At 43.5% G+C, this 13,997-nt stretch overlaps 2 protein-coding genes across 2 annotated transcripts; both read left to right on the forward strand.

Annotated features, from left to right (window-relative positions):
- Nucleotides 1-189: 189 nt before the first annotated feature.
- LOC129826030 (HMG box-containing protein 4-like) lies at nt 190-6,360 on the forward strand. The gene is made up of 13 exons (XM_055886302.1): nt 190-277; nt 1,181-1,232; nt 1,384-1,520; nt 1,608-1,683; nt 1,799-2,392; nt 2,527-2,730; nt 2,863-3,059; nt 3,235-3,316; nt 3,415-3,479; nt 3,622-3,721; nt 4,966-5,141; nt 5,318-5,440; nt 5,615-6,360. The coding sequence occupies exons 2-13, from the start codon at nt 1,196-1,198 to the stop codon at nt 5,657-5,659; spliced, it is 1,836 nt and encodes a 611-aa protein (XP_055742277.1). The 5' UTR covers nt 190-277; nt 1,181-1,195; the 3' UTR covers nt 5,660-6,360.
- Nucleotides 6,361-8,076: 1,716 nt separating this feature from the next.
- Nucleotides 8,077-10,922, forward strand: LOC129826036 (GTPase IMAP family member 7-like). The gene is made up of 3 exons (XM_055886315.1): nt 8,077-8,455; nt 9,130-9,284; nt 9,391-10,922. The coding sequence occupies exons 1-3, from the start codon at nt 8,431-8,433 to the stop codon at nt 10,261-10,263; spliced, it is 1,053 nt and encodes a 350-aa protein (XP_055742290.1). The 5' UTR covers nt 8,077-8,430; the 3' UTR covers nt 10,264-10,922.
- Nucleotides 10,923-13,997: the final 3,075 nt, after the last annotated feature.

Below are 13,997 nucleotides of genomic sequence, written 5' to 3' on the forward strand. Positions count from 1 at the left end.
ACATCAATATGCATTGTCAGTTAATGCAGTTATCATTATCCATTCATAGAATTAGTAAATGAAAAGTAATTGTTACATATTGGTTACAATATCTTGAAATTAATAGACGCAATGTATATTTCCAGCCAATTGACATTGTGCACTGCAATAACGTACACGATTTCATTGTTGTGATTCGCTACATCCCAGTCAAGTCCCTCCCCCTGCCGACACTCATCGTTGTAGACTGATATCAAAGATGGCGACTGGAACCGCGTAAATTGGTGAATCCGTAGAGGTAGTAAAATTACATATAATTTACATTTCTTCTCTCTTTGCGACAGTAAAATTCACATATTTTCACCTCAGCATGCTAAAACAGAATTTATGAACCAAATGCATGAACATTTATTTATTTGTCCGTTTAGACTGACATAGGCCTAGCTGCACCAGAAGCCACGGACTGCTATTGCAGTACCTTCCGGATAACCCAGCACATAATCAGCAATACGAGTTAGAAGAGGTTGCAAATTTTGGGAGTTAGGGACTCTCAGCTAATGAAAGGGGGTGTGTTTGTGTATTTTTTCGAAAGTAGGCGGGAATTTATCCTTCGATTGCCTAAACACACTTCAGTTTTGTAATGTATCTATTATTACTATAGGCTCAAGCATGCCATTTATCAGTGTAGACGGTTATCCAAAGTTTAAGGAGAGACAGCAATTACACCAATTGAATGTCCTCTCTCATCACCCATATGTGGTGGCTAGATGTAACAATGCAGTTCTTGCTTTTTGAAAGGGCTTACTCAGTTTGATCAATTTGGTGTTAAAATACTTCTTTATTGTTGTCTGTCTCTTCAAGGAATACCTAGGATAGGATAAAGCAATCCTTCTGCCCCCCCCCCCCCCTTAAAAGATTTAGATGCACTATTGTAAAGTGGCTGTTCCACTGGATGTCATTAGGTGAATGCACCAATTTGTAAGTCGCTCTGGATAAGAGCGTCTGCTAAATGACTTAAATGTAATGTAAATGTCTCTTATTTTTGACATCCTTCCATTCACAGTGAAATGTAAATATCCTGTATTTTGCAGTAAAACTGCTCCGAGTCACAAGTTGCATGTCAGTGTTATATTGGCTGAGTCAGTGGTTGATGTTTTCTCCATATCCTTATGACTGTGTTCTAATATCTTGCTTTTGTTAGTGACACAGAGAGATCATGGCTTTTGAGGAGATCAAGAAGAAAGGAGTAGTTGGTAATTTGTGCCAGTTCTTTCCTCTTGTGCCTCTTATGTTATTTTGGAGAAATCTGTCAATAATTTAGTTATTAAAAGTCATCATCATCATTCCAATTGTCATGCAATGCCTGATGTTCTCAGTGTGCATTTACAACTCTCTCTTTCTCAGAGGTAGGGATGGAAGGGGAAGTGGGCCTTGTGGCTGGTCGCAGTCAGAGAGAGAAGAGGAGATCATACAAGGACCTGCTTAGAGAGGAGGAGGAGATTGCTGCACAGGTCCGCAAGTCCTCCAAGAAACGGCCCAAGGTAACAGCAGAACACTGGTTTCAAAATGTAGTGCCATGTAGTTTCTGTTGGTTGTAAATTTAGTCAAATCCTGACTTTTTCATTTAGGACTCAGAACTTTTCTTATTGGGAGGGGACTCCCACAAGAAGAAGAAAAAGCACAATGAAGACTACTATTACAGAGGTAAGGGAGGAAGGAATTCTGCTCTGTCAATAAAAAATATTGAATTATTTGCGTGAATTTTATGCTGAACCGATTCATTTTGTTCTCACTCTCCCTTCATTATGTTCTTTACCAGACCAGCAAGGCTCAGGCCTACCTCCCCACAAGAAGAAGCGAAAGTCGTCAGACCACTCCCCTTCCCTGTCCTCCTCGTCTTCCTCCCATCCCACAGACACAGCCATGGGGCTCCTACAGGCCATCACCTCCCCTATGGCCACTGGCTCAGACCCAAGCCCACACCTGCACAAGAAGCCCTCCTACCCCTCCTTCTCTTCCTCCCACTCCTCCAAAGACCGCAAACGTGATGGGAGCACCGGAGGAAGCAAAGGCAGCCACTCCTCTCATTCCCGCCCTATGTCCTCATCCTCCTCTTCCAAAAAGCACTCCTCCTCCAAGTCGTCGTCTCTGTTCCATGGTGGTACCGGTACCCCTAAAGGAGATCTCCTGAACATACGTGAGCCGGATGGGCTGAGGATGAAGCTCATGGTCTCGCCTAAGGAGAAGGCCGAAGGAGAGGGCTTTCCCTTCCCTCCCCACTCCTCCTCATCCTCAAAAGGGGGGATAAAAAAGGAGAAGGACAGAGACCGGAAGCAGCTCTCTAAAGTCCCCAAGAAGATGCAGCAGAGCCGAGATCCACTGCCTGTTGTGGGGAAAGAAGTGGAGGTGGAGGGTAAGAGGGCATTTGGCTAGATTTATTGCTATGAGAGACATTATTGGAAACACATTTGTATGTGCCCTTAACCACTTTTCCTGTATTTGTGTTGATTCCTGCATGAACCCTATGTCCTCTCTCTTGTGTGTCAGGGCACTACGGTGGGGGTATGGGGGGAGACAGCTCCTCCTCGGGGGGCGAACTGGAGGCAGGAGAGCTGGTGATAGACGACTCGTACAAGCATCTGTCAAAGAAAAAGAAGAAGAGCAAGAAAAGCAAGAAGAAAAGGGAGAAAGAGAAGGACAGGGAGAAAGACAAAGGCGGGAGAGAGAAGAAGCACAGCAAAGGATCAGGAGGTGATTAGAAACTTTTGGAACGCTGCCTCTAGTCTGCCTTAGACCTATTGCAGAAAGATGTTTAACATTGGTTACTTCAACAGTTACTTTTATTATGCATTCTAATATGTGCTCCTTGTATGCTTTCTCCAGGGGACCCATCGAGAGGCCACACGCATACCCAGGGCTCAGCCAATCACTCTGCAGCTGGTGGAATGTATGCCATGGGGGCCCCGATCCCTACTCCCATCCTTACTCACCATCATCAAAGTAATGAAGTAGCAATGATGGAGAAGAAGAAAAAGAAGGAGGAGAGGGAAAGGGAAAAGCACGAGAAGGAGAAAGATAAGGTAAGAACCAAAACAGATTGGTAGTTTAGGCTTTTAGACAGTGTTTCCTGAATTTTGTACAGTATATATATGTACAGTAAATATCAAATTTGATTGGTCACATACACAGATTTAGCAGATGTTATTGCGGGTGTAGTGAAATTCTTATATACTCTGCTCTTCTCCTTTCTCTCAGCCCAAGAAGAAGAACACAACAGCGTACCAGGTGTTCTGTAAAGAGTACAGGGTCAACATCAATGCAGAGCAGCCGGGACTAGGTGGGCAGAGTTATCCCTTTTTATAATTACATTGTAACTATTAATGATTGTGGTACATATGCTATACAAAACCTAAAGAAAGACTTTACTGTTTGCAGTGTTTGGAGAGCTGAGCAAAAAGTTGGCAGAGGTGTGGAAACAGCTCCCAGAAAAAGATAAACTGGTAAGTTTCACTTGAAATTACCAATTTAAAAAGAGATTTGATTGATAATTCTATAAACATTTGAAATCAATTTAAGAATGGCACGCCAGCACTATGCTATGAGTCATGGTCCATGGCCTAAATTGCTTCTATATACACGTAGGTGTGGAAGCAGAAAGCTCAGTACCTGCAGCACAAGCAGAACAAAGCTGAGGCCACCACAGTCAAACGCAAGAGCTCCACAGATGGAGTCAAAAGCAAAGGTAAGATCTAGGGATGCACGATAAATCGGTGAGCATATCGAAATCGAACGATATTAGCTAAAAATGCCACCATCGGAATCGGCCCGATGTCTAGTTTAATGCCGATGTGCAATATCGATGTCAAAGCTGACGTGCATACGTATATAAGTAGATGACGTAATGACGCCACAAAAAATACGGCGCTACACAGAACAAAAGCAGAAAAATACTAAGCGCACTCTTCCAACACCTAAACAAGTTCAAGTTGAGCAGAGTTCAAGTTGAGCAGTCATTTGAACGAGTAAGAACATTTCAGCGAGACAACTCAAAGGCGAAATCCATTAATGCCAAGATAATGAAATTCATTATGCTACTTGCTATGTGTCACGACTGACATTTGGACCAGCGATGTCAGCCCCATGAGCATGCTGAGTCTGACAGCAGTGTTTCAACGAGGATTTCCTACTGAGGAAAGCTGTATTGCATGCTCAAGAATGTGCTGGTTCTCATACCGCTGCTGCCATTTCAATGGCACATGAGAACATGTTTGAAACTTGGAAACATGAACCCACCCCTAGTGCCATTCGAACAACCGACTGGAAAAATAAGCTAATCAACTGTGTCTGCAGCAGATACCCTCTGTCACGGCATTGAAACGCCTGCGCAACAAAACTGCCCACACCAACCGTGGGGTTATAACTTAGGCTGTGAACAAGCAATTCGGTGGCATTCTCTCTGAGCCTCTTTACTGTCACCACCATGCTCAATGCTAGGTACAAGGACTGCTACTTTGATGCAGAAAAACAGGGTTTACGTGAAATGTAACGTCGCTGGGTCAATTGTGCGCTGCCCTATGGGACTCCCAATCACAGCCGGATGTGATACAGCCTGGATTCGAACCAGGGACTGTATTGATGCCTCTTGCACTAAGATGCAGTGCCTTAGACCGCTGCATCCATGTGTGTGCGTTAACTATTTAACTAGAATGCTTAAAAGGCTGCTAAAATGTTAAATATCGCTATTGTTTTTTTTGGGCAAGGAAAATATCAGATATCGGTATCGACCAAAAATGTGATATCGGTGCATCCCTAGTAAGAGCCCATCTGCAGCCACATTGGCCTTGCAGCTCTATCAGCTTTGACAGTGATACCAAGTCAATCAGTAGTCCTGTCCCTTCTCTATGCTGCTTTATCTCTCTCTCAGTAGCCCACAGGACACTCATGGTCAATTGGTCACTGCGTGTGTTGTATTTGTGTGTGTCTCAGGCTCTATGAAGGGCATGGGGCTGGGAGCAGGGCTGGTGTCCCCCAACCGGGCGTCTGTGGGTGTGTCCCTGTCACCAGCACGGGTCCCTGATGTCGACCCCATCGATGCGGCCGCCCACCTGCAACTACTGGGAGAGTCCCTGTCCCTCATCGGCCACCGATTACAGGAGACAGAGGTACACACACACACCAACCACCTATTCTTGTATCTTTTAACTTAGCTGTTGTGTCCAAACGTACTCTCTTCGCCTATAACAGAAATGTCTCATTATCACTTCATATGAGTAAAGACTGAACAAAGATTTGTGTGTGTGACCACTAGACTAACTGCCTCTGATCTCACCTCACTCAGGGGATGGTGGCGGTGTCAGGCAGTCTCTCTGTACTGCTGGACTCCATCTTGTGTGCCCTGGGACCCCTGACCTGCCTCACAGCACAGATCCCCCAGCTCAACGGATGTCCCCGCCAAGTCTTGGTAAATCACTCACACCTTGCAATCTATTTGAAATGTTGTTCTGAAAGGTTTCATCTCCCACTTGGGCTGTAAAGTAAAAATATGTGGCTGTAGTGACAGCACTTTGTGTGACAGCAAGTGTGTTGCATAAGACCAGCTTGAAACATTTCTCTCCTTCTTTTATGTCTCTTTCAGTCCAACACCTTGGACAACATTGCCTACATCATGCCAGGGCTGTGAAGCCAACAGAAACATTTCCTTTCCCGTCTACTGAGTGTCCTCGCCATGAAGTAAAACGTTTGGAGTGAGAGTGCCCATTATAGAAGCGTGGCTTGGGACTATTATTTATGCAGCAAGGCATTGGAAAATGTGAATATTAATAGTTTCAACATGTTTTTAAATGTATTTTAAAATGTGTTAATTTCTTATTTTGTACTGAAACCATTTTAATGATCACTCTTTTCTTTCCCTCTGGCATGTCTGTTAGCATCTTCAGATTTAACTGTATGTTCTTGTGCGTGTGGGAATGTGTGCGGGCGTGTGTGTTTTCTGTGTGTATACAGTATCTCCAGAGGCTAGTTTTTACTCAAACGGACAAGCCAGGGCCCAAGTCCACCATTGTACCTCTTCCATCAACATACCATGAAAATAATATATTTTGACAACTATTCATGTTTGTTTTACTAGTTAATTGCATAATGACTTGCTCTTTCGTATATATGCTATTTTACTGAGTATTAAGGTTTAGATTTTGATTGTAGAATGAAATTTGTATACGGTAGAAACATTTTGAGGCAACTGCAATCAAACTACTGTTCTGGTATTTGTAGCTTTTGAAGCACAAAGCTGTAAGCCACATTTTCATTAATACATTTCTTCCTCTGAGTATACAGTATGGAAATGTTGAAAATAAAAATGACAGTGTCAACATGCAGACTGAGCATAGCAGACTTATATGACTGGTATGTACCACCACCACCTTTTTTCAACTACAGCTGTTCTGACTCCTACACAAACCAATGAATGAATAAGGCTTATATTTATTGTAACAAACCATTGTAGTGTATCAAGATAATTTAAATTTTAAGGCCAGTTATACCTACAACTAAAATTGCTATTTTTAAGTGAGTAAAGGGAATTGTACATGAACTGCAGCAGCTGCTGGGAATCCTCAGGATCCTTGTCAGATTGAGGATGATATGCTTTTCTTTACACATACAACAGAACTAGAACACTATGCCTATGCCAGGGAGGAATGCAAAACATTCCCTACTGAAGTGCTTTGGATTCTCTGTTAACCAAGAAGTCAAATCTAGCATAATTTGGTCAACTGTGTGATTAGCTTTGTGTTCATACGTTCTAGAAATTGAGTGAACGTTTGGTGATACTGATGATTTGTCACCACAGGTGGTTTGTTTACATAGCAAGTTAAGCGAACTAACATAGTTGGTTAGGATAATTAACGTGTCAGGTTAGGAGAACCAACGCAGCAGGTTGGGTGAAATGATGTAGCAGTTTAGGAGAACGAGGTCAAGGTTACGCCTCGATCACACTGACATGGCTTTGAATTTTGGTACATTAGAAGTACATTTCCGATGGACCGCTGCGTTTTACTTGCAACATTGCGTTGCAGAGATAGTTGCTGTGCATTCTGTGTGGTGTCTACGTTGGATTTATCGAACGTATAAGTCAAACTATAGGCATAGACGACTTGACAGAAATGGTAGCAGAAGGTGAATGTTGAACTTTTGTTGCACACATATCCAGATGATGCCGCGTACCATTTTGTTTTCAACTGTTGGTATGATCGAGGCGTTCGGAAAAGGGCTCAGTTACAACGCTACGTTGTCAACAACTGTTGTCCCCGATGCGACCACTAGATGGTGCTGTAGGTCTACTTCATCTAGCCACAACGGTAGAAATGTAAACAAACCATTTGTGGCGACCAATCACTGTTGGTGTATACGAAAGTGGCGACAAATAATCAGTATCGACATAACACAAGGGTCTTCAACATGTTCTTGCCCAGGGACCCTCTCCCAGGCAAACCGGTTTTCCAGGGACCCCCATTCTACATTAGCCCCTGAAAAATATCACGTTTTGTCTTATCATTAGGTGAATTAAGTAATCAACATTTTAAAATTAATAGATTTTATCATTTTTCATTATTTTGATCTCCCCACATAAACTCTAGCATAGTCTATTATGTAGAAAGGTAACACATTTTCTCTAAGAGCAACTGTTTAACTGGTTAAATAAAGGTTAGTCATGTGTTGTCAAACATGTATGTCCAAATTAAAAAAAGTGTGGCACTGGTAGCCTATTTGCAGGTGCTTTTCAAAGCCTATGTCAGACACTCCAGTGAGTGTAATACCAAAGACAGTGTAATTTTGTATATTTTTGACCTGCACTCTTGGAGCTTGAAGCTTAAGAATTTCACGGTACCCTGCAATTACATCCGCGACCCTGTCATTGTGATTAATAAACTAATCTAATCTGCCAAATATTAGGACTTGAGAAATAAAGTGTTCTCTTTTCTACTGCAGGTGTCATTCAAAATTCGTTTATTCTGTTGTTGCTAGCAATATTCATAAAAACATTGAAATACAAATATTTATATTTTCTTGTACCCCTGCAGTACCGCGGTTGAATACCCGACATAATATATTGCACATCCCTTTCAATTCTGGCAGATTATCGGCCTACACAGATTCGATTTTTGGAAGTTTGAGCAAGTATGCCTTGAACATATTGATTCTAATGATGTTGCATAATTGGTATTTGAAGTCAGCCTACTTGACATTTTTTGCGTCAAAATATCCTACAAAACGTAGCATGCTAAAACAGGCTGTTCTTGAAGAGCAATGACTACGCCCACGCCTTGAAGACTACAGAAGCACACCGCACAGACCGATCCCTCTTCTAGTGAGCCAGGACGTAGGAACGAGGAAGTTGACTAGAGTGCATGCTAAATACGGCAAGAATATCTGGCAATATCGCACAAGCAAGAGATGGCATCAGGTCCCCCACAAACAGGTACGTGTAGCCTGCCAAGTATTCACGCAGGTTTCAGGAAGTGTTGACTTCGCGTTTGTTTATGACTGCTTCGTACTCGCTTGTGCACTGTTAACTCGCCACAAACGCACTTCACGGCCTGTCCGTTTTTAGAATGTGAGGGAGGCTATCTCCGCACTGCGATTGAGCTGATGTCTGTATTTTGGAACGTTATGAAACGTGTTTATCGTATTCTACATTTTATAGCGCAGGGTTTCCCACACTCGGTCCTGGGGCACGTTTTGGGGGTTTTCACTATCACTATACAGACGATTCAAATAATAAAAGCTTGATGATGAGTTGGTTATTTGAATCAGCTGTGTAGTGCTAGGACAAAAAAACTAAACGTGCACCCAGGGTTGGGGGCAGGACCGAGTGTGGGAAACCCTGGTATATCCTATGAGATGTTTTGTGATTTGAGTATGTTCTATTAATACATTTTTTTTGTCTCAGGAAAAATATGTACAATGTCTCCATTGTTACAATACATATTTTGGCAGAACTTTCAGAGATACAAAAGTATTTTCTTATTGACCAGTACTAATGTAAACGGAAAATGAAAGCAGGGGTCAGATGACCGAAGCTTGTGATGTGTGCGGGCTACTGAATCCTCCCTTTCTAAGAACACTCCATCTCCTCGCCCTGTCCCAATGCAGAGCTGAGGCTGGTTCTGCTTGGCCGGACAAGAGCAGGACAGAGTGCAGCTGGAAACGCCATACTGGGCCGCCAGGCTTTCTTTACCCAGACTGCCAGTGAGCCAGCTGTCACTCAGGAATGTGAGAAGCACAGAGGAACCATTGCAGGGAGATGGGTAAGATACTTTTTTCATACTTTAAAAGGACAGTAGCCTACACACTGATCAAATGACTTAAATGTCAACCAGAGGATCTAACATTACACACTGTTTTTGCCTGCAGGTATCAGTGGTAGTCGCCCAAGACTGGTTCTGCTCAGAGCGCCCCCCGGAGGAGGTGAGGCACCATGTCTCCTCTTGCGTGGCCCTGTCGGCCCCAGGGCCTCATGCCTTCCTGCTGTGTGTCCCTGTGGACCGGCCGGCTGACATGGAGCTGCGGGCCCTGGAGGCCCTGGAGAAGGTTTTTGGCCCCACTGCAGTCAGTGGACACACCCTGATCCTCTTCACCCACACAGACCAGATGGTTCTGGGACAACAGCTGGACGAGTACATCGCCACCAGACGCAAAGACCTACTGGAGCTGGTGGTGATGTGTGGAGATCGCTATCACTCTCTGGAGAGGAGGAGTAGAGGAGAGAAGGATGAGAGGAAGAGTGTGGAAGAGCTGCTGGAGAAGGTTGAACAGACTGTAAAAGAGAGCGGGGTGGAGTTCTACAGCTGCCCCCTCTACCAGGAGGCTGAGGCCAGGGTGAGAGAGAAGCAGGCAGAGATAGTGTGGCAGAGAAGAGGGGGAGAGGAGCTTAATGAAGAGGTGCCCTCCTCAGCCTCACTTCCAGAGCAAGAGCTAGATGATGAAGAGATGGCAAGAGTTAGGGAGGAGGCAGAGAGGAGTGTGCACAACCTGAACATAGACACAGAGGGTATTGCCTCTCTTTCTCCTGCCTCCTCCTCTCCCTCATTTCTCTTGTCCTTGTGGCAGGGGTTGACAGGGTGGCTGAGGGGGCTGCCCAAGATGCTGAGGATGGAGTCTCTGCTGGGGTCTTTCATTGGCCTGTTTGTAGGTGGGCCCGTTGGGCGGATGCTGGGGGCCACTGTGGGCTCAGTAGCCACTGAAGTGGGGAGAAGGAAGACCCCGAAGACAGAGAAAAAGAAATAATGGCAATGGGATCCATATCTCCAGTTATTAACCTTAAAGGGACATTTCACAATTCTTCAAACTTCATATTCATTATCTCCAGCACCACCTCAACATATGTGAAAATGGTGCATTTCTATGTCTTGTAGTAAAAAATATTGAGAAAGATAAGTGTTTTCCAATGATGACATCAACCATTTGCTATTTTTAATAATGCCTACTCACAATTAGTCATAATCATCTTCCTCATTCTTTTTTACTACAAAACATAGGAACGTACCATTTTCACATATGTTGATCTTGGGGTGGTGCTGGAAATTGTGAATATGAAGTAGAACAATTTTAGTTTCCCTTTGTCATTTCACTGCACGTATTTTATTGAGCATTAACACAATTGGCTTGTATTTGACCAACGTACAGTCCTCCCAATACTTGTTATAATATTTGTTGTTTTACTGCTGGCATGCCTATTTTGACTGGTCATATTTTCAAAACCAATTATTATAGAAGGTATGGTAGGGTCTACTAAAGACTTCAAATAAAGGGGAAGTTACATACATGATCCACTTGGTGGAGACGTTGACCAAAACATTGAAGTTAAACATTAAATATTTGATCTCAACTGAAAATGAATACCTTACTGCTAACTAAAGGAAATAAAAATACAATTTCTAAGGCAATTTGTTGTGTCCTGTATATGTCACACAGTTGATACTTTTAAAGCATACAATTACACATTTCCCTCAGACTGAATTTGCCCATTTATTGGCCAAAATTTTCAAGCACTATATTTAGGAGTTGAGTATAGGCTACTTTTCAAAAATAAGATTTTAGCATGATAGATAACGGAGACCTCCGCTGTAGACTGACCATCTGCAGCAGTGTGTGTTAGCTGAGGACAATTGCTGGAGCGTGTAGAGGGTGTTAATAATAGTGGTGATGAGTGTGGAGTCCTAAGTGAAAGTGCCTCTGACTTTGGAAAACACTGAAGCACTGCTCTCAAAGCTTCCTCTCTTCTCTTTATGCAAGGGTAGGTTACGGGTTTGACATTGATGTAATTGATACTCTGTTAAAACCATCAGTCAAACCCATCTTTACATCTCTCTCTTTAAGTTTCTCTCGCTCTAAGCTGACAGAGACCCTGCCTGTGGAACAGCTAGGCGTTTCCGAATGTGGGTGGTCCGCCGGGGGTGGGAGGGAGAGAGAGAATTAGTCCAGCTCTCATGTTTCCCGAAAAGAGAGGGAGGAAAGGAACAAGAAAGAGAGAGTGGGGAGAGAGCGAGAAAGAGGAGAGAGTGAATATGTGTGTGCAAGCGAGAGAAAGAGAGAGAGAACATGCTCAGGGATTACATCTGTCTTCCAGATGTGGCCTCCACAGTTGTCTGAAACAGGAAAAAAAGAAAGTTTAAAAGTAAAGGAAAATTGGTGCTAAACAGTTTTTTATTGTTAAGAATTACGCATACAGTACAGTGTGGACTACAGTATAGCGGTCTACAGTGAACCAGGGTATGATGCCAGTTCATTCCTTATGAAACTGCAATGAAATGACGTGGTGCACCCGTCCAGTAGACCCCTTGAAGGTAATGCATATAAAAAAGAACACCTGTCCAAATATTGCTCTGTCTTATTGGATATGCATCAGCGAGAGGACAGTGCGTAATGATAGAGGGAGATCAGAAGAAAGAATAAGAAGGGATGAGAGAGGGGTAGAAAGTAGGGAGATGGATTTCCATACGCAGACAATGTGAGTAGAGGCAACCATGTTGTTAGGCCTAAATCAGAGGCAGGCTGTATTTCGTCTGTGTAGACAGTTGTGGCCCAGGGTTGGTCCTCAGAGGCTGAAGCCTCATCAGGACGGCAAACGATGCAGAGTTGATTTGTGCCTTTATGCATAACCAAAGCCAGAAATCTGAACAAACAGCTCATGGAATCACTAGTGACCCATCATTAACACAACGGCTGTAACTTCTGAAGCTCTCCCTCGGAGCAAAGATGTTGTTCTAAAGACCTTGTGGTCCCCCGTTGAAGTGGGGGCAGCTCGTTGTGAGTCGTGGACACGGCAATATTTTTTTGTTATCATCGCGCAAACCAAAGGAAAATAAACAGGATGACACACTTTTTCCTCCACCGCAGACAAGGCCTCTCCCTTTGCTAGCTTACACAGCACTCACAGTAAACTGCTCAAAATATCAACAGGACAGGACTGATTACAACCACAGTATACCCTCTAATACACATCAAATACTGTATGATCTCTTTGTGGTTTGTTGAGAAGAACATCTGAATAAAAATACAGCAGGCTACAAAGGCATTGGCTAAATTAATCTGGACCTTATAAAAAGAGACTGTTTCATCCCTGAAGGTAATCACAGAGGAAATAACAAATACTACACATTCCAACCAGAATTGACAAAAATAAGTTTTGAGAAAGGTAGACAGAAACTTTTATTAAAAATATGGGCTAATAATGTGGTGATATGGTGTGTCTAGATATTAGAAAGGCCTTTTGATGGTAGCTAGCCTACTGGGTGGGTAGCAAGTGATATGCCAACTTGGAAATTCAAGGTTGATTGTTCCTTTGCCTCATAGATTTTTTTGCTTTGCATATAGCGAGGCATACTGTAATAATTATATCACAGACCATGCTGTTCCCCTTCCAACAGAGCAAGGCCTAAAAAGTTAGGTCCAGTGGCCTGCCTGCCTGCTCTCCTCTATCCTCACCAAGTGTTCTCCACGGCACATGCTCTAAGTCCACTCATCTTTTTCCTATTAGTGCTGTTTTCATGTTCCTCCCTGTAGCGTGAGTGTGTGTGTGTCTGCAGTTGTTTACGGAGCACTGTGAGGAGCTAACATTTGCCCTGTCCGTGTGTGGGTTGGTGCGACAACTCAAAAAGCCAAGATGAAAGCTTCGGCCAAGTTAGCAAATAATAATGCAAGGAAGATGTGTCCATTGTAATGGCGCATTGAAGGGTTTGAAGATGTTTATAGCTGGCTGGCAATATTAAAGTGGTTGACGTTGAATGGTAGTATCAGTTTATTGCTTCATGAGGTGATATGTCATGCCAAACACATGATTTACTATTATGGCTTTTGACATCTTTTACCTTAGAAGGGGTAAGCCTACCTCTTTCAATAATCACATGGAACAGTCAACATAGAACTTCCAAATGAATCTGTTTATTAAAGCCCCTTGAATTGAGAGAGAGAGAGAGAGAGAGAGATGGTCTGCATCTCTGTCAAGAGGAGTGTACAGTATATGGTCCTACTGTGAGATGTTTAATGTGTGTGAGAGCGGTACCACAGGAGGGAAGAGGGGTGTGGATGGACAAGAGGCAATTACATAAGGAGGAGGAGCAGGAGGCAAAACTGAGCCATCTTAAAAAGACACACATCCAGGCCAAATTTCCCAACAGCTTTGGAAAGAGTTTTAAAAAGAGTTATCTGTGTTGCGGTGAAAGTTTTAGAATTTGGGATAAAGGGCTGGGAGGGCTGGGTTGTTGTTTGTGTGACAGTTCTTAAGAGTTTGTGGTTTTACACCACACCTCCTACTAAAGCCAGTGCTTGAGAATTTACAGGAGGGGAGGGGCCTGACTCTGGACTAATGACGACTCACTATGGGCTGTGGGTGCTGGATGGCCCCAGAGCTGGCCATAACTGATGAATAGTGTGGTCCACACTAACTGACATGCGCCGTTGGCTATAAGTGGGTGCGGTGAGCAGAGCCTTTTGAAGCTGGGGCCGTGGGCTGTGTTTGA

Source organism: Salvelinus fontinalis, chromosome 2 (genome assembly GCF_029448725.1).
Source record: "Salvelinus fontinalis isolate EN_2023a chromosome 2, ASM2944872v1, whole genome shotgun sequence".
Lineage (NCBI taxonomy): Eukaryota > Metazoa > Chordata > Actinopteri > Salmoniformes > Salmonidae > Salvelinus > Salvelinus fontinalis.